Source organism: Bacillus rossius, chromosome 5, assembly GCF_032445375.1.
Source record: "Bacillus rossius redtenbacheri isolate Brsri chromosome 5, Brsri_v3, whole genome shotgun sequence".
In the NCBI taxonomy this organism is placed as follows: domain Eukaryota; kingdom Metazoa; phylum Arthropoda; class Insecta; order Phasmatodea; family Bacillidae; genus Bacillus; species Bacillus rossius.
In genome coordinates, this window is record NC_086333.1 from 82380594 (window position 1) to 82401744 (window position 21151).

At 42.1% G+C, this 21151-nt stretch overlaps 1 protein-coding gene across 7 annotated transcripts in view; it reads left to right on the top strand.

Moving 5' to 3' along the window:
* Positions 1-21151, top strand: part of LOC134532126 (serine/arginine repetitive matrix protein 2) — a 279404-nt gene that overhangs the window by 244364 nt on the left and 13889 nt on the right. For 4 of the 7 annotated variants that reach the window (XM_063368446.1, XM_063368447.1, XM_063368449.1 and 1 more), the window contains 7 exons: positions 1156-1282; positions 3211-3428; positions 8332-8511; positions 9055-9206; positions 11868-12025; positions 13379-13717; positions 16939-17745. In XM_063368446.1, the coding sequence (XP_063224516.1) occupies positions 1156-1282; positions 3211-3428; positions 8332-8511; positions 9055-9206; positions 11868-12025; positions 13379-13717; positions 16939-17745 (1981 nt within the window). The remainder of the gene's footprint in view (positions 1-1155; positions 1283-3210; positions 3429-8331; positions 8512-9054; positions 9207-11867; positions 12026-13378; positions 13718-16938; positions 17746-21151) is intronic. The other 3 variants (XM_063368451.1, XM_063368453.1, XM_063368450.1) reach the window with 2 other exon arrangements.

Below are 21151 nucleotides of genomic sequence, written 5' to 3' on the forward strand. Positions count from 1 at the left end.
ATTACATGCATTTTCATATAGTTTATTTATTGCTGCACAAGCCCAGTACAAAATATCAATAAAACTTAATTGAAATAATAATAGTAATACTATTTTTAAATGCCTAGCGATTCAATTTCCAATCCCACTCGAATCTTTTATATTAATTTTTTTAGTAAAATAATAATAATGAATAACCAAACAAAAATTTGCTCAACGCGGCAAAAAAAATGTTTTCACTTCAAAAATCTCTTAACGCAGCTAAATAAGTTTTTACTTCAAAAATGTTTCGTGTTTAGGATGTTTAAATAAAATTTTTATACAACTCTTTATTTATTTATTTAAGTTGAAAAACTGTACTCACGTATTGCTGGTTACGGGATGATCATTTGGGAGTTAATGTAGTTACTAACATTGCCACCATATGTCCGATAGATACAGCGCGAAATTTCATCGGCTGAAATTAACAGTGAGATTTCAATTGTCAACGGATTTCGCACAAGTCGTGCGCATGGCCTGCCGTGCAGTGGCTCATGTTTAAGGTTTTTTTTTGACGTGACGTCTAATAAATCGATGAACGCCGGCAGCACGTACGAAAAAGTGTCCCGTTACGCACATTGTTCAGTTACGCACATTGTTCCGTTACACTCATTGTACGCTTGCGCCGCATCTATCACTCTTCCACTCGATTGGCCTATGCGTCCGAGGAGAAGAAAGACAGCGGCAGCACACAACTTACATCTACACGTGAACTGTTTCGTCGACTGTTTATAAAGTGAATTGAAAAGTTAATGTGGTTTTCATTGCTTATTACAACAACAATTTCGTCAATAATGGTTGATTATTCTTGCATTTTAAAAATCTGATTACTAGTATAATTTTAAGTATTTATTCTTTTATTTTTAAAATAAAAATGATTCAATTTTATTCATAAAAGTATGCAATCATTTCATCAAATGTTTTGTTATGACGTTGTCACGTTAAACTATCGTCCGTAAACCGACTTTACATAGAACCAATTTTTTTTATTTTTAATTGGTACCCCAGCCTGGCCGGACGGCGAGGTGATTGCTGGGGTTGGCAGGCGTGCCTCGCGGCGTGACCTCGGGCGCGCGAGGAACGCATCAGCCACCGCCACGTGTGGTAGTCGGTGTCAGTGTTGGGACGGTGGTGCAGGTCCATCTGCCGCGCAACCAGTTGTTCGTGACGCGCACCAGCTCCAAGAGCGCGCTGGCCGACATCCTGCGGCAGGTGTGCGGCGAGAAGAACCTCGACCCCGCCAAGTACGAGCTGCGCCACCCAGGTCAGTCTTCAGTCCCGGATCACTTCACTTCACTTCACGAGGAACTCTCTATGTGGTTGCATTTCAATTAGATATGAAAAACATTTTTTTTTTGGACGTGACAACGTCTAATAAATCGATGAACGCCGGCAGCACGCACGAAAAAGTGTCCCGTAACGCACATTGTCCCGTTACGCTCATTGTACGCTTGCGCCGCATCTATCTCTCTTCCACTCGATTGGAACAACCATCGATTTGACTTTTTCGAGGCACATTAAACTTGAAACACTCCCATTCGTTTCCTACTTTTCCTATCATCGTCATATCCTTAACAGAATAACACAGATTGGAAGTAGTTAAATAGCAAACATTTATAAAAGTTATAGTTAAAATAATCTCTTCGTTAAAGTAATAAACATATTTGAATTAATGAGTGCAAATAAAAGTAAATTTATCATTTAAATTGTAGATTTCATTTCACTCCTTCTTTGTATCCATACAAAAAGGTATAATTCAATAAAAATGATTCAATTTTATTCATAAAAGTATGCAATCATTTCATCAATGTATTGTTTTGACGTTGTCACGTTAAACTATCGTTAGTAAACCCAATTTACAGACAACCAATTTTTTTCCATATTATCTTAAAAGAAATTAAGGGGATATGGAATACCATTTACATATCAGGTGATAATTTGTTATGTATATACTTTTAAAGAAATATCGAAGCATCATTGCAATGATAATTAATTTGACTAAACACTAGAGTTGAAAACATAGCTCCAAATATAGCAAGAAAAATTTTAATGGCATAAACAAAATAAACTGTAAAGTGTAGGGGTTATGGAATAGAGAAGGGGCTATGGAATACCCCAATAAATATATCTACAGACGAACACTATGAGCAAAAGCGCAGATATAAATATATTTTTCGCAACCAGAGCATTCGACGTTCAGTGCGTTGGGAAGGGGTGGGGGAATGTAATTAAATATGTTTGACATAAAAAAATTTAAAGTTCTTAATAATAACAACATTGGTAGCGTTAGAAATTACCCCCCCCCCCCCCCCCCGGTCCACCCCCAAAAAAAATATTTAAGTGTGTAATATGATAGTATTTTTGAAAGAAACTCAGATATTTCAATTAATATGTTTTAGAGTCTGGAGCTAGATAGAGCATTTAATGAAATATCGTCTCTACAATGAGAGGTAAAGTGACTTGAATACTACTTATCCAATGATCTGGCTTTTTTTTATTTAGTGAATTTCCATAAAGGCGCCGTTTGCTGACATATGCTGTTGACGTTTTGGCATTTATGAGAAAAATAAAAGTAATTTTAAAACAAATCTTCAATCATATTCACTGACCGTTTACAAATGAAAAAAAAAAGTTTAGAGGATATTGGCTAACAACTTGTATTTTATAGAATATTTATCTCATTTAAAAAAAAATATTATGAATCTCCTGAACATATACTATAAAGGCGGAAGAAAATAGTAATGTTTTATCTGGAAAGTGCAGGCCCAGCCCAGGATGTCAGTAGAGAATGATACTAAACGATACAAAGACATTGGGGGTAGTTATATGCAGTGAACTGTCTTTGTAAACGGAATAAAGATGGCTGGGATGTGTTTTAACTAGCAGCTATTGTAGAGGGGGAAATAAATTGCAACGCTGTATCTGGAAAGCGCAGGCCCAGCCCAGGATGTCAGTAGAGAATGATACTAAACGATACAAAGACATTGGGGGTAGTTACAGGCAGAGAACTTTCTTTGTAAACGGCATGAAGATGGCTGGTGGGTTTTAACTAGCAGATATTATAGATGGGGGAAAAAAATGATAATGCTTCATCTGGCAAGTAATAATGTCAGCAGAGAATGAAGTTGGGAGGTTGCAGGCAGTGGAGATGGCTGGTGGTGTGGTAACGTGGAGCGGACTCGCCGAGTGCAGGTAACCTGGACGAGGTGCTACAGCTGGGAGCATCGCTCGCCGACTACCGGCTGCAGGAGGTGGTGCTCGCGGCCAAGTCTCGCCCGCTCAGCGCCAGCCACTCCACCGCAGACATCATGGTGCTGCACCGCGAGGAGGAGAACCGGCGCCAACAGGCCCGGTCCGGGTCCTCTTCCACGTCCAGCCGCCTGTTCGGCGTCTTCAAGAGGAACCGCTCCGTGAGTCCCTCCGTGTCCACCTGCCCTCCTGATACCTGGCAGTGTCTGTGCTGCTCATCTTCAAGAGTTACCTCTCTGTGTGCAGTCCTTCCTTGGCCTCCTCCACCAGTCCTCCTGATACCTGGCGCTGTCTGTGCTCCTCATCTTCAAGAGTTACCTCTCTGTGTGCAGTCCTTCCTTGGCCTCCTCCACCAGTCCTCCTGATACCTGGTGCTGTCTGTGCTCCTCATCTTCAAGAGGAACCTCTCTGTGTGCAGTCCTTCCCCGGCCTCCTCCACCTGCCCCCCTGATACCTGGCAGTGTCTGTGCTGCTCATCTTCAAGAGTTACCTCTCTGTGTGCAGTCCTTCCTTGGCCTCCTCCACCTGCCCTCCTGATACCTGGCAGTGTCTGTGCTCCTCATCTTCAAGAGGAACCTCTCCATGTGCAATCCTTCATCGGCCTCCTCCACCAGTCCTCCTGATACCTGGCAGTGTCTGTGCTCCTTATCTTCAAGAGGAACCTCTCCGTGTGCAATCCTTCCTCGGCCTCTACCACCAGCCCTCCTGATACCTGGCAGTGTCTGTGCTCCTCATCTTCAAGAAGAACCTCTCCGTGTGCAATCCTTCCTCGGCCTCCTCCACCTGCCCTCCTGATACCTGGCAGTGTCTGTGCTCCTCATCTTCAAGAGGAACCTCTCCATGTGCAATCCTTCATCGGCCTCCTTCACCAGTCCTCCTGATACCTGGCAGTGTCTGTGCTCCTTATCTTCAAGAGGAACCTCTCCGTGTGCAATCCTTCCTCGGCCTCCACCACCAGCCCTCCTGATACCTGGCAGTGTCTGTGCTCCTCATCTTCAAGAAGAACCTCTCCGTGTGCAATCCTTCCTCGGCCTCCTCCACCTGCCCTCCTGATACCTGGCAGTGTCTGTACTCCTCATCTTCAAGAGGAACCTCTCCGTGTGCAATCCTTCCTCGGCCTCCTCCACCTGCCCTCCTGATACCTGGCAGTGTCTGTACTCCTCATCTTCAAGAGGAACCTCTCCATGTGCAATCCTTCATCGGCCCCCTCCACCAGTCCTCCTGATACCTGGCAGTGTCTGTACTCCTCATCTTCAAGAGGAACCTCTCTCTGTGCAGTCCTTCCTCGGCCTCCTCCACCAGCCCTCCTGATCCATGGCAGTGTCTGTACTCCTCATCTTCAAGAGGAACCTCTCTCTGTGCAGTCCTTCCTCGGCCTCCTCCACCAGCCCTCCTGATACCTGGCAGTGTCTGTACTCCTCATCTTCAAGAGGAACCTCTCTCTGTGCAGTCCTTCCTCGGCCTCCTCCACCAGCCCTCCTGATACCTGGCAGTGTCTGTACTCCTCATCTTCAAGAGGAACCTCTCTCTGTGCAGTCCTTCCTCGGCCTCCTCCACCAGCCCTCCTGATACCTGGCAGTGTCTGTACTCCTCATCTTCAAGAGGAACCTCTCTCTGTGCAGTCCTTCCTCGGCCTCCTCCACCAGTCCTCCTGATACCTGGCAGTGTCTGTACTCCTCATCTTCAAGAGGAACCTCTCTCTGTGCAGTCCTTCCTCGGCCTCCTCCACCAGCCCTCCTGATACCTGGCAGTGTCTGTACTCCTCATCTTCAAGAGGAACCTCTCTCTGTGCAGTCCTTCCTCGGCCTCCTCCACCAGCCCTCCTGATCCATGGCAGTGTCTGTACTCCTCATCTTCAAGAGGAACCTCTCTCTGTGCAGTCCTTCCTCGGCCTCCTCCACCAGCCCTCCTGATACCTGGCAGTGTCTGTACTCCTCATCTTCAAGAGGAACCTCTCTCTGTGCAGTCCTTCCTCGGCCTCCTCCACCAGTCCTCCTGATACCTGGCAGTGTCTGTACTCCTCATCTTCAAGAGGAACCTCTCTCTGTGCAGTCCTTCCTCGGCCTCCTCCACCAGCCCTCCTGATACCTGGCAGTGTCTGTACTCCTCATCTTCAAGAGGAACCTCTCCATGTGCAATCCTTCATCGGCCTCCTCCACCAGTCCTCCTGATACCTGGCAGTGTCTGTACTCCTCATCTTCAAGAGGAACCTCTCTCTGTGCAGTCCTTCCTCGGCCTCCTCCACCAGCCCTCCTGATCCATGGCAGTGTCTGTACTCCTCATCTTCAAGAGGAACCCCTCTCTGTGCAGTCCTTCCCAGGCCTCCTGCACCAGTCCTCCTGATACCTGGCAGTGTCTGTACTCCTCATCTTCAAGAGGAACCTCTCCGTGTGCAATCCTTCCTCGGCCTCCTCCACCTGCCCTCCTGATACCTGGCAGTGTCTGTACTCCTCATCTTCAAGAGGAACCTCTCCGTGTGCAATCCTTCCTCGGCCTCCTCCACCAGCCCTCCTGATACCTGGCAGTGTCTGTACTCCTCATCTTCAAGAGGAACCTCTCCGTGTGCAATCCTTCCTCGGCCTCCTCCACCAGTCCTCCTGATACCTGGCGCTGTCTGTGCTCCTCATCTTCAAGATGAACCCCTCTCTGTGCAGTCCTTCCCAGGCCTCCTCCACGGTAGTCCACCTGCCCTCCTGATACCTGGCAGTGTCTGTTCTCATCTTCAAGAGGAACCCCTCTCTGTGCAGTCCTTCCCAGGCCTCCTGCAAGGTAGTCTACAAGCCCTCCTGATCCATGGCAGTGTCTGTACTCCTCATCTTCAAGAGGAACCTCTCTCTGTGCAGTCCTTCCCAGGCCTCCTCCACGGTAGTCCACCTGCCCTCCTGATCCATGGCAGTGTCTGTACTCCTCATCTTCAAGAGGAACCCCTCTCTGTGCAGTCCTTCCCAGGCCTCCTCCACGGTAGTCCACCTGCCCTCCTGATCCATGGCAGTGTCTGTACTCATCTTTAAGAGGAACCTCTCTGTGTGCAGTCCTTCCTCACTCCACGCTAGAGTCCAACTGCCCTCCTGATACCTGGCATTGATTACCATATTTACTGTTGTTTTGTCGTCAATAGGAATCACTCCGCGAGTACTCCAGACAGCTGGCTGATCTGCTACACTTTGGAAGCTCTATGTGATGTACATTCCCAGCTTCCTACATCTGGCTTCAATCTGTGGTATATTTTACCTACTTCCATGCACCCCTTGCCTTAAAACCAACTTATCCAACACCTTATAGGCTGCTCATTTAATTATGTAATCATGTGACCCTTATTCTTAATAACTTCCTTCTGCTTTTTAAAAAAAATTAATTTTTTTGCTGCAGTCATTTATTCGGTACATTCTGTCCTATGTGTATCTTTCCTGACGACCTTCATTATCAATACTTGCTGTAACAGATTTCATCACCTCCATAAAGAAATGTTTTATAAGTAAATATGTTCTTTGTGGAACACAGTGTTTGTATATTTCATCATTTGGTCAATTTCCTCCATCATACTGAGCCATGATGCATCCCATAATTTCTTCTGGAAATTAAATCACAATTTTTCTTTCAGCATCATCTTACTTTGGTCTTAGTCTTTTGAGCTCCCACTCTCCCATGCTTCATGCCCATATACGTGGTTTGTTTATTATCGTTGCTATCAAATTAATTAGTAAATATTACTTCCATCAGGGACCAACATGAGTCTGAACTACTAATAATGTTTGCAGTAACAAACTGTTTCATAAAGTTATTTGATTCCCAATTTAAATGACCCAAACCCCCCCCCCCCCCCAACCATTTATAATGTTGCATTATGAACGAAATACTAACATCATTAAGTTGAGCTCTTTTAAGTTGTTGTATGTGATGACTTACGTTAAACTGTGAAAATGTCAATTTTCAATATTATTATGGCTATGTAGTACTTTACACTTATAAATGAGTCATGTGAGAGTGCAGGTAAAATGAGATGAAATTACATTGTGTAGAAGTGTGTGTTTCACTTACACGAGGCCAATGAAATATAGCATCTGGTAACTCTCACTTACTTAACACCATAGATTAAATATCAACAGCCAAGTGGCAAGCATTCCTTCGGTGAATTGAAGTCTGAGAGACTTTGGCACTTTACCAACAAATTTAAAATAATTTTATTTTTGCAAGTGCATTGCTACACTGCTTTGGGCAAATTTGTGTTATTCCGGTTCATCTGAGCGCAACTGGGAGCACCCGTGCAGTGTGCCTAGAGGTCTGTCCACTTGAATCATGGGGAAATTATCTCAAAATATTTCAGCTATTAAAACTAATAAATTAGCTCAATCCTAGCTATAGTTTTATCTGTTTCGTTTTACATTTGCTAATGTTTAATTTTCATAACTGTACAAAATATACCTTGCTGTATAAAAATTTTTAAATAAATTTGAATCTAAGTCTTGAAAAATTTGCCACAAAGTATTTGTAGCCACTTGGAGTAGTCCCTCCTAGTGTCATTTGCTGGTAGGTGTAAGCTGGTGTTAAAGTGTCTGCTAGTGTCTGCTAATGTATACTAGTGTCTGCTAGTGTATACTAGTGTCTGCTAGTGTATACTAGTGTGTGTTAGTGTGTGCTAATGCGTGTTAGTGTCTGCTAGTGCGTGTTAGTGTCTGCTAGTGCGTGTTAGTGTCTGCTAGCGCGTGTTAGTGTCTGCTAGCGCGTGTTAGTGTCTGCTAGCGCGTGTTAGTGTCTGCTAGCGCGTGTTAGTGTCTGCTAGTGCGTGTTAGTGTCTGCTAGTGCGTGTTAGTGTCTGCTAGTGCGTGTTAGTGTATGCTAGTGCGTGTTAGTGTATGCTAGTGCGTGTTAGTGTATGCTAGTGCATGTTAGTGTATGCTAGTGCGTGTTAGTGTATGCTAGTGTCTGCTATTGCATGTTAATGTATGATAGTACATGCTAGTGTATACTAGTGCATACTAGTGTATACTAGTGCCTGCTAGTGCCTGCTAGTGCATGCCAGTGTCTAGTGTCGCCAGTGTAGTGTACGCCGGCCTGTCCCGGTAGAGCGCGGGCGAGGGCAGCGTCAGTAGCGACAGCCTGGGCGGCCGCAGCGTGTCCCCGTCGCACTCCGACGAGTCCGTGGGTCGCTCCGCCTCCCCTCCCGCCCCCGGACCGCCCTCGGCGCCCTCGCGGCCGCAGCGCAAGAGGCGGCCCGCCCCCGCGCCCCCCGTGGCACAGCAGCAGGTATGCCTCATCGCTTCGCTTTAACATTGCCCGACACAAACACAGCAAGGCTGGGTGATATCTGCAGGAATGGGTTTAATACCTTCTGCGAGTGATTCTGCAGTGGGGAAGATTGATTCATAGCAATTTCTTGGACATTTGTTTTCCATTCTAAAGGTTTTGTTTTATGAGTTCCAGTATAACCAAAAAAATGTAATTAATATATCAAAGAAATTAAGTTAAAGTACTGGGTTATTCATTCTCGTATCATTTGGTTCTGTGACAATTACTATGGGTTAGTCATTAGTCAATAATTTCTTTAGGAGTTAACTGATTACAAATAATCCGGTGAAAAAAGTGTGAAATATAAAAAAAAATTAACCACAGGGTGTTTGAATCATTTTGATAATGACTTGATATAACCTTTATGGTCTTGGTTTCGAAACACACAATTTTTAAAATCTGAAATCCGGACAAGGAATCGTTGAGGACGAGGATGAGAGCGGTAGTTTTGGCAGCACTGACGCAGTGTGTGCAGCACCGTGGTTGTGTTCTCGGCGGCAGGTCGCGCCCGCCCAGCAGGGCTCCTCCAACAAGGGCGAGAAGGGCGCGCTCATGTCGCACTCGCGCAACAGCTCGGACAGCAGCGGCTACCACGAGGCGTCCGTCCTCAGCGAGAGTCCGGACAGCCACAGCGGGCCGCAGACCTTCGACAGGCAAGTCCCCCTGCTCGGCTCGGCTCGGCTCGGCTCGGCTCTCGTCCGGCTGTCGACCGTACTGCTGTTCCAGTCGACCACACATTCTCTGGCGGGAGTGATGTGGACACTTTAGCTTTTAAAGTGGTAGCATCCTCAATTATTGTGTTTCCATGATTTTGGTCTTACTGCTTATTATCTACATAAATAAAAATGTAAATGTTCGTTCGTTTGAAATCTTAAATCTCCGAACGTTCCTCAGATTGTTTTTGAAATATCGACCACAGCGTTGCATTTGAATACACGCGTGATTTTATATGTACCGATGTCACACCTGTGATAGGTGAAAGGATATATAAAAATTATAGATAGGTAATAACATAGATTTTTTAATATTTTAATTGCTTGAATTTAAATATAATTAAATTTAAATTGTGTTCTGATTGATCATTCTCTATTTGTCAGTTTGATTTAATTATTTAGGAAAAAACGGTTTTGGATCTGGACGCTTTAATTGCTGCTCACAATTATATGTTGCGTGTTCTAGAGTCTGCAAAGCAGACAATCTCTGTGTCTTGCACAGAAAATGGAACGACAAAAAATATTGTACACCCACAAGCATTCTGAAATCAAAATTATTAGGAATATGTGCTTTCCCTTTCTTTTACATTTAACCAGACAGCCATAATAATGCGTGGTTGGGTACAGTTTTTTTCAATAAATTTATAACACAATGATCTTAACTATTTATATTTAAATTAATCATTTGTGTGTAGCCTTTTTCATGTATTACTTTTTTGTATATGTCATAAATCAATAAAAAAATTAGTTTTTCCGCTATCCTATAAACCTTAGTTTTTCAGGGTCTACATTTGTGTGCTGGGGAGTAGTTAAGGAAGATGATGTAATACAGTGAAACCTCAGTAATGAAAACCCTGTTAATAAAAAACTCTCATCAATACAGTATTTTTCCACAATTCTTTTATAGTGCTAAATAGTTAGTTTAATTTTATGGGTATTATGTTATACCAAGTTGTTTTGTTCAGAGGGTAAACAATTACTTGTAAATGATGTTTAATACAATTATCCCAGAATAATGTAAAGAAACAACGTGAAATTTCAACTGATATAATACTGATGCCAATGCTTTTGTTCATTGTAATTGGGAAAAATTTGGCTTAGGAATGTTATTCTTCCCAAATAATGACACTAATATTTGTAGATAATTTCTAAATCTTTGCTTTATTCTTCTGTCTTAAATCCTATTAATTGTGATACACTAGCAAATATTTTTTGAGCCACAGGTGTAGCATCCTAACATAGTATTTTACAATCCCATAAAAAAGTACATTTAGTGTGGTTTAAAATTATGGGTAATTTTTAACTTTATTTGAATTTTATTTAGAAATTATTTAAAAATTGTGATTTAATAATGAGATGTTTGCAATAATGAGTTTTGTATAAACCAAACTTAAAAAAAATTAATGTTACCTTCAGGTTTTTATTATTGATGTTTGATTCACTATCTTCCCCCTGAATTCTCCCTGATAACTCACTTCTGCAAAAAAGCATTGTAAGCTTTTGTAGTATTATAGTCAAACCCCAATAATACACACCTGAAGAGACCATAATTTTGTCACTTTGCAATTTCAAGATTCGTATTAACCAAACTATTAAAAAATTTATCGCAAATTTTATTTAACATCTAAATAAAGTTCAAATAAAATTAAAAATATTTTTCTGTTTTGGTCCATGCATAACATACTTAAAAAAATATTTTTTCCAAGAAAACTTACACAAAATTTTATGCAACACCAAAATGTAATTTTTTAGGGAATGTAAAAAACAATTTAAAAATGTGGTTAAAAATTTACTTTTTAAAAGAATTTAAGACAACAATAAAGCAAATGTTTAGAAACTACCTACAAAAATGTCATACCATCATTTCGGAAGAATATGTAATATCTAAGCTTTTTTCCTAACCCTAGACTGAACCAAACAGTTCCTTCAGTATTATTTTAATTGTAATTTACATTGATTCTTTACATTATGGGATATTTATACTATCATTTACTAAATGTAGTTATTAACCACTGCAACAAAAACACTTCGTATTATGTAATAACCTTACTTTGTTTTAGGCAAATGACCTAGCACTACACTATTAACTCCTATGTATAATTTGTAGGGACTGTGAGAACACTTTGTACTAATAAGAGTTTTGTACTAACAAGGTTTTTATTAATGAGTGTTTTACTGTAACATTTTTTTTATTCAGGTAGCTATTCATGAAACAGTACTTGCTCAAAATATCCTGGCTACGCCCGTGCACATGGATATAAATCCAGGGGGTTCAAACGGGTGCGGGCCTGGCCTCCCATGGAATTGAAAAGCTCCTAAGCGGGGGGTCCGCTTGCCCTTGACAAAATCGTAACTGCAGTATTATCTTTGAAAGATTTGTGCAATGGGAGTGCATGACTTGATGTAGGCTTTTGGACATACGCCATTGCTAAGCACAGGTATGTTTGTTGACCATATGTCCAAAAGTCTACATCAAGTCGTAACTGCAATACTGGAATGATAACGTAATACCACCAAGTGGTCGCTCCCCCTCGCCCATGTAACGCCTGGTCGCGAAGCTGCGACCCGCGTGCTCAGCGAGCGCCCGACTGTTGCTTGCAGCGGAGTGGACTCCCTGCCGCGACGCAGCAAGCTGACCCAGCCGGCGACCATGGGCGACCACTCGCACGCCCTGTCGCGGTCGCTGTCCAGCCTCGCCGCCCGGGCCCCGGGCAAGCCCTCGGCGCTCAGTGCCTCCACCACGGCTCTCTGCCCCCCAGGTGCGTCCCTGTGCGACGAGGCTCGTACCCCGAGCGGTGCAAGGCACGAGTGAGCCGTGTATTTCCAGAACTGGCCATCTCCCTCAGAACAGTTTTGTGAGAAATCGAGGAAAACTGTTTACTCGATTCCATGACGTGGCATTCAAGACGGTTTATCAAATGAATATGGCCGCTTTTTGTAATTAACTGCTCCTTATTCACTGTGGGTTGCCGTGGAATTTGATTATCTAGAACAAAACCATTTTTTTTTTTTTTTTTTTTTTTTTTGCGGAGTTGTCCAGTTTTGGAAGTACACGACTCGAGTGTAAACGTGAGCTCGAATAAAAATATAGTCGGAAGTTTTCCATCACGGGGGCCCACCTGGTATGGGACTCATCTGTGTCAGTGACGCTCGCTCGTGCTTCTCGCGCGTCATCTCCTGTGAACTAGCGCGCAGTCTTCTTGTCGTGCGTAGGGAAGCTATGACATCCGAGTGGTAATCAATACGTTATATGGCGGAGAAATTAAGATAAAAAGATGTAAATTCAAGTCCCTTGAATGCTTTGAAGAATCTGTACCAAAATTTAAATGCCTAAAAATTATTCTGAAAATACTGAGGTTTAGCCATTTTCACTCTCCTAAGAATACAGCATGAAAATGAGATACGGAAACAGAACTACTAATCCGCCCTCGGCTTCATCTCAAACGCTTTTCGTAAGCAGACTTTACTCGTATATCTGGAGCAGTTTTCTAATTGCTTGGTTTATACTGAAGCTCTGAACATATGTATGACTAGGTGGGCGGAGCCGTTTACTAAACTATGTTTGGTTACGTTATCAGAACTTCAATAGATCTTTTTAACTTCGGGACAAAGTTACATCCGCCTGTATGAATGAAAAACCATTGTGTATATTTGAGTCACAAAAACACTGTTAATAGGACAATCTAATGCTGTAACGTTACCAAACATTTTCCAAAATTTGAAAATTTTGGGTTAACTAATGGTTTTTAAAAGTGCGCAATAATTTTACGACAGCTGCAGAATTATTTGCAACCATCAACTGCCTTTCTTTCTTCATTGGCATTTTAAAAAAATTTAACACGGGTAATAATTAATTAAAAATAAACTGATGTCCTTTTATAACCTTTCTAAAAAGGCCACCAGTGATATTAATCTTTGCAACATATCATTGCCTGAGGACGAATCTTGAAATGGTTGTCTATGAAATACCCTCTCCACAAACCTTTACCGTATGTTGCCTGGTAGATCTTTATTCAACTAAAGTTATCTGGTACGCACGGTTGTGTCGTAATGCGAGGGATGCAGGGCTTGTCGTCTTGCACCTGCAGCAGCGACGTGGGCCTTGTCTGCAGGTCAAGTGCCGAAGAAGAAGCGGGCGGCCCCCCCTCCCCCCAAGACCCTGGTGGCCGCGGCCGCTCCCGAGGACCAGGTGAAGACGTCCTCCCTGGACAGACATCCCCGGGACAAGGACGTGGCGGCGCCCGAGAAGTGTGCGTCGCTCCCGGCGGCGGCGAGGCTGTCTCGCCAGGAGGGCAGCGTGTCCTCGTTCGACAGCGCCTCGAAGGTGTCCCTGCGCTCGGCGAGCTCCACGGAGGAGGAGGAGGAGGACCAGCCCCCGAGCGCGCCCGCCCCCGCCCCGCCCCCCCGCGCCCCGTCTCCGCAGCTAGCGCCCCCCGTAGAGCCCCAGCCCGGTAAGTGTCGCAGCCCCTCACTAGGCCGTGCCTTGGGCGAGGGTGGACGTTGCACAGTGTCCCAGCCACTGCCCGCTTCTGTCACCGCTGCAACTCCCCTAACAGTCCCTGCGAAGCGTGCCGGGCCTGCCGACAAGTATGTCTCGGAGCGTAACCACCCCTCGAGTCCACAGCCACCTGCCCGGCAATCTTGCGCCCGGTCTCCGCTGTCAGCGCCGGCTGTCTCGTGCCAGGCAGGCCCTGTAGAGGCCAGCGTGGCTCGGAGTCGCAGAGGCTCCTGGCATCAGGGTAGTTCTCGCATTGCCGAGACTTCCCAAGCGTTCTCCGGAAAACACGGTCGGGCATTCGTGGATGATCAAGGGGGAGATAGTGATTCGTGGAGCGAGTCGGAAATGGAGCTGCCTGATGTGAGGATGGGTCACGTGCCCTATACAGTAGTTTCCAGAAGACCGGGAGCAGGTGTGAGAGGGAAACCTGATCAGTTGGAAGCAATCACCAGGGATGTCCCCCAGCCGTGTCTGTCGAGCTCTAAACGCTGTGTGCACTTTGACGGCGAGGGGTCGAAGTCGCCCTCGCGGGCTGTGGGGTACATCCACCCCGAGGAGGCGTTCCGCAGGGAGTTGGCCCGTAAAGAGAGCTTCATAGCGCGAGGTGAGACCAGCGCCATGGTCCACCAACCACAGGACGGCATCTCCGCTGCCAAGGTGGACTTGCTGTGCCCTCCGCCTCCCGAGGTCCAGCGCATCAGCCGCAGGGAGTCCGTGGACTCGTGGAACAACTTCCTGAAGGAGCTGGACAAGATTGTGGAGAGCAGGATTCAGTTTGTTTGACTCGTCGGTAGCTGAGGGTTCCATCGTGAAGGCAATACCGAGACCAATATGAAATCATGTATTAAGGTATATGGCATTTTGGGGAAATAAGATGAAGAAACTTTTAAATGGCTTGGTGTAATATTTATGTATCGATTCATGTTCTAAGTACAGTTTTATTGAAAGTTAAGCTATTAGGTGTTCAAGGGTATTTTAGGAGTTAACCTATGTTATTGGTTATTTATATTTATGTTGTAACTACCAAGAAAAAAATATTGGTTTTTTTTTTCCTAAAAGATAAGGTGGTTTTTTTAAGATCTATAAAAGTTTTTTATAGCATAGATCATGATGTGTTGCTAAAAACAGGGAGAGGTCAGTAGAAAGTCGGGAAATGTTTTTTTAATTATGAGCTTAACGAAAAATTAAATATTTTAGTGGAGATTTATTTCATTTATGCCGGTTCCACGTTCACATCTTTTATTCCGCCCCTTTTCATCTTGTATCTGAGTGTTACATAAAGGTTTTCTCCAATTCTTGTTTGGTAGTAAGTATATCAGCACTTTGACAATGCACATTGATAGGGGCTAGAAAAATTAGAATTTTTTACTTCTTTTCTTCTTCAAAAATTAGCATATATTATTGTGAAATAAAATTTTTAATGAAACCTATTGATAACTTACAATTTACATTCTAGATGATTTTAAACTACCTACAAATAACCCTCTTTTTAGTTTTTGTTGAATAGAAAAAAAATCTATATTTTAATGCTTTTCTAAATCAAAATAATGCTTATTTTACTTTAGAAATTTGGTAGTGCAATATGCTAGCAACTGTTAATTGCAGGTTTAATGGATAGAATATTACACAAATCAACTGGATTAGTGGGGCTTATGTTTTGAAGTTATTACAAGATACATGTAACTCGGCTGCACCATGGAGTAATGGCAATATCACGGATAATGCAGGTTGTGAAAGCTAGTGTGGAGCTGAATGGTATTTTCAACTAATTTAGCTGAAAAAAGAATTTATTTAGAAAATTAGCTAAAATATTACTTTTGTTGGAAATTAGCGTAAAATAGCATCTAAAAGAATAAATTATCAAAAAAATAACATCTATAGCAAGATGCTAATTTTTCAGCCCCCCCCCTCCCCCCCTCCCCTCTCCCCACCCTCCCTTTGCATAGACCCTGATGCTATCAACTGTAGTATGATAAAATAATCTATAATTGCCTGTTGCAATGGTGAATTGCGGTATGCCTTAAATCATGATTTTGTGGTGTTCGGCAAATTTTTTTTTTCAACCCTGGAAAAGTCGGGGGAAAGTCAGGGACATTTTTATCACAGGTTTGCTAACCTCCCTGATGCATTAATGTTTTACTCTGCAGGTTGCCTGTTACGGTGTCATAGTGGCAGTTTATTCTTTTGGGGTTAACTCCGCTGGAAAATTGCAGCAGATAATCTGTATATATAAAAATTAATTTGTGTATGTATGTTCCCTATGGACTCCAAAACGGCTGGAACGATTTTTATGAAATTTTCAGGCATACTTCAGATCAGCCCAGCGGGTAATCCTGTGATGTTTGGTAGTGATCGGATCAACAGATTTTTTTTAATTTTCAATTTTATGTCATATTTTCAATACAAATTAATACAAAATTAGAATTTTTCTATTCATTTTTTTAGATCTTGAATACTCACAATTAAAAGCGATATTAGGGTCGCCAGTATCAATTAATAATTAATTGCAGAGACTGTTGGTACAGCCCGGCCTTCTAATTAGAGAATAGTCGAACACTCGAGGTTGAGTGCCTGTCATCTGAATGACATGCACATTATAACCGAGCAATAAATAGTGTTGTGCAGTGGCAGTCACGCAAATGCTTGGACATGTGGCTGAGACGTGTGGCGTGTCCCATTAATCTTGCACTACCTTTATTAATTAGATCATATTGTGTGTGTAACATATTTGCTAGAGTAGCTCCTTCAAGTATGTCAGTGTGTTTCAAATACAAGCTTCTAAGTGGCCAAAACTATCCCAGAACTGGGCAATAACAAAATTGTATCGTGTATGCCTTGGTACTTGGGCTTAGTAGTTTTGCTAGTGATCTATGGTGTAAAGAATCTTGCCTACTTTATATTGGAATTATGCTGCATTGTGATCACTACACCAAGTTTCCTGAGCATAATTGTTTCAAAAATAAATACATATTGTATATACGATATGTAGCCATTGATTTTATAATTCCCTACTCAACTTGTCACATTCCAGGAAACCTGTGTATGATTCAGTGTTGCTAATGCTAGTAGTTATGTAGTTAACATGCACTAACTTGTCAGTAGTTAGCGGGACTAACCTTTTTTTTTTTCCCTCCCTCTCTTCCCTTGCATGTTTCTTTGGTGTGGACCCCGTAGTTGCAATCCCAACCCCGACACCTCGAGCCAGGCTGACCGCCTCGGAGACCCCTGCGCCGAGAGCGCCTGCTCCCGTCCCGCGACCCAGGAGGATGTCGCTCGAGAAGGCAGGAGGTCCCGGCCTCGAAGCAACGGTCGGAGGGGAAGCTGACGCTAGGCACGTAGTCGCCGGGAAAGGGGAAGTGCCCCGTGAAGTTGAACGTCGCGTTGCAGATGTTTGCCCGGACGTGGCTGTGTTCGAGGACCACTCTGCTTCCACCTGGAGTGACGCTCGTCTCGGACGAGACGACCGCCCGGGAAGCGTGAAGTCAGATGACGGGCTTGTGAAAAACCGCTCTGTTACGAGAGATGATGACGACGTCGCGGAAGATGATGGTGCCGGCGAAGTACGCCAGGACGACCACGCAGAGTCGACTGAGAGCGATCGTGTGGAAAGTGACGCGCAGCCAGACTTCCTCGTGAAAGACCGCTCGGCGTCCGTCCTGAGTGACACCGCGTCCGTGGAGAGCTCGGTCTTCGGGCCCAGCGACTCGGAGGAGACGTCTCCGGGACTCGGGCACGCCAAGATGATGTCCAAGATGAAGTCCGACACGGACGCGGTTCGCGAGCTCTTGCGCAATAGCCGGGCGTCGGAACGACCGCACGGTAGACCGTCCGGCGGGAGCTTCACCAGCCTGCGCAGCATGGACGACTTGCCCCAGTTTCTGAGCGACGCGGCGAGCATCGGCCGCTGGGGCAGCGTCGAGGCGCTCGACGAGGCTGACGAGGCCACACGGCAGTCGGCCCGGACGTCGGAGGACGAATCAGGTGCTGCTCTCAGTGTTGTCTCCTCCCGTGCTTATCAACTGCGGTCACAGAGCTTTGCAAAGTACACATCCGTGTGTAGGGGTCTCATTTCTTATTTGTAGGGACAGGATTATATGGTGAGTTGTCAATACACCATACAGCACCGAAATTTAATTAATACACCACGAAGCCTTGAAAATGCATTTAAAATTGTGAAACAAATCAGTATTTTCAATAAAAACTCAACTCTAATAACAAATACATACCTAATCTTTTAAATATTAAATTCAGTAAAAGAAATTTATTTAGCATAACGTTTTTACCTCATAATAAAAAAGATTGGAGAAAGTTAATTTTTTTAAAAATCTTACAAGTTATATTAGTTTCACATTTTTACATTACGACCTTAGAAATTTTTCAAACACAAATATTTAACAGATTTATTTCATTTATTTAGAAAAGTTAAGACGTGCTTATTACCGTCATTATATAGATAAAAGTGATTCATGTCTCTGTCGAAATTACACTGTTTTGGATAAATTAGTATCGTGGAAAATTTAAGTATCAAATTTGATCAGTAATGTGCTATTATCTTTTAATAAACAGGTTTAATAAAAAAATAAAAACAATATCGGAATCTCCTGTTATAAAAACAAAATTGGCCTGAAAATAAAATCATAAAATCTTGTCTCTACTTATTCGTGTTAATTTCACAATCAGATGATAAAACTGCCTTTTTCTGTTCTTTCTTCATTGCCAGTTTAGGAACCACAAGTTGTTTTAGTTTAATTTAAACACCAAACGAGAAGTAATTTTCAAACATATTGAACCTGAATGTGCTCGACTTTGATAGAACAATGAACTATGATGATAAGTGGTATACAAAAGAAAAAGACCGCGCATAATTTGTTTTATTTTGATGTTTGGGTTTTCGTTTGGCCAGGCTCTTTAGATGTACTAAATTGAAACAGAAAGCATCATGTACTACGGGATCAATATGAACACGATCATGCCATTAGGATAAAGGGATGAACTTGGATACGTGACACATATTAATCACCCTTGGTCCACTCGTTCAGTGTCGTCCCTCTTGCGCGGACAGCGGCTACCCTTCTTGCGCGGCTCTTAAGTGGTACCAACTCATCCGTGACCCCTAAGCTCTGCCTGGCTACTCATGCTAGCCGGCGCGTTAGGTCCAAATTGAGAATACGTATTAAATAAAACTAAATATAATAATTTATTAACGTGGTATTAATTTCCGTCCTGAGGTAAATCAACTTGAGGTGTTCAGGGCCACTGTGACATGCGGCCCTGTGTTGTCCTTAGTAAGAAAGTTTTTAAAGAAATAATTCCATTCAATGTATACCTTATTTGCAGACAACACAAATACCTTATCGTGGTACTTACGATGCATGTTGTTATACATTAATTTTCAGTAACATGTGGGCGAGACATCAACCTTAACGGATAAAAAAAAAAGGAAAAAAAAAAATTTACAAACAGCATTGGTCAGGTGTACAGTTCATATTTCTCTCGTCAGCAATATAGTGGATAGTTTGAAAGTCTACATAGTTAAAAGCACGGGATTGCTAGTCAGAGGCATGGTATAAACTAAAGTAAAAAAAAATAAGTAGAAATCAGCATCTTTCCTGCATGCATTATGTAATAGCAGTTGTCACAGATTGATGGGTGTTAGCTTACGGTATGCACAAAGGATATTTCTGACGTGAGGAAGGTAAGTGGCTAAGTGGAGTTAAAAAATATTAACTACATATATAATTTCATACTACTCTAGATTTTGCTAAACTATATCTTAAACAGTTGCACACTCTAAATTTTTTTTATTGCCTGATTACCAAATGGAGGTTGGGGATACAGCTTTAACTGCTTATTTAAAAGGATTTATAAAAAAATAAACACTTGTATATAAGGCAGCTGTGGTAAGACAGTTTAATTAACTGCGTTGTGTGGTATTAATTGTGTATTGTTAGGTAAATTTTAAAATGGCGCATCTTTCAGTTAGAGCAAACTTTTATGTTAAGTGGTTAGAGGACTCGCTTGGGCAAGTGCAAAACAGTTAGCTACGATCAAAAACATGGGCGAGTAAGTTTGCAGGCATATGTTAAGCTTAAAAGAGAGCTGTTTCATTGTCAAATTTTATATAGGCTCTGTTTCACACCCCATGATTTTTTTCTTAGTTTTTTTTTTTTTTGCATAATTCATTTTATTAAGGACTTTTTCTAAAATTTCAACTCTATTTTTCCCTTGCATTTGTTCTGCCACAAATAGTTTTAACAGATATTCACCAATGATTTGACACTAAGTAATTTTTTTTTTTAATATTTGTAGCAGAACAACAAATGCAAGGGCGGTATCGTTAAAATTTTAGAAACAGCCCTTGGATGAAAGTGTTGATGAGAAAACAAAAAAATCAACATGCCGTGCGAGATGGAGCCTGAATGGCATAGAGGCCGCCACATTGATAGTGTGCTTGAAACAATGTCTCGCTTGCTCATTTGAGCAAAGCACTTTGCTGCAAAATACTACCATTACAGTTTGAATTTTATAATAAGTTTTATAAATAATTTTTATTTACTTAAAAGTATGTTATCATTCAGGTCATTTTTATACTTGCACCAGAAACTGTTAAACTTAAAGACGTTTTAAGTAAAACACTTAAATGAAATTTTAAAAAGTTATTTTTTAAAAAAAAAAACTGTTTGTAAAGTAATTTTTTTTTTACTTTAAAAATAACTGAATGCTAATACATTTCAAACTTAAAAAAATTTAATTTCAATGTGACTGGTTACTTATGATAAAGTTAGTTCCTTACAAAAAATGACCATCTTTACTTATAAGTCAAAATTTTAAAAAAAATTATTTCAACGCTAAAATAAAGTCAAATAAGTTACTCTCTAAAAAATATTTACTTCATGGTATATTCAGTAGTTAAAACCAATGGAGAAGTCTACATGTTAAATAGTTTCATGTAAATATTAATTAATGAGTTTAAAAGGGTAACCATACTCTAAATGATTTTGGGAATCAGTTTGTAACTGGTTTTAAACAGAAAAAAATCCTACACAGAAAGTGACAATAATATACTGGTGGATTATAAATGAAGTAAAAATAACATACAAACTTTATCTGACAGCTTTATTAGTTGCATCCACATCTATTTTGCACAGTGTATTTTGTTTCCTTGGGTGGTGGTTATGTTAATCACTTAACTACTGTAAAGTAATGTGGTTTGTGTTGAGAATAGTAGTATCTGAAATTGCTTTACCCATCTCGAACTTACTAATCTTAACGGTATGCCTGGTTGCGGTCTTAACAGAGAAATGGTTTTTAGTAATAATAATAATTACAATTTGGGTTGAGGAGACTTAAAGGATATAGCCAATCTCTATCATTACTCTTGTGTATT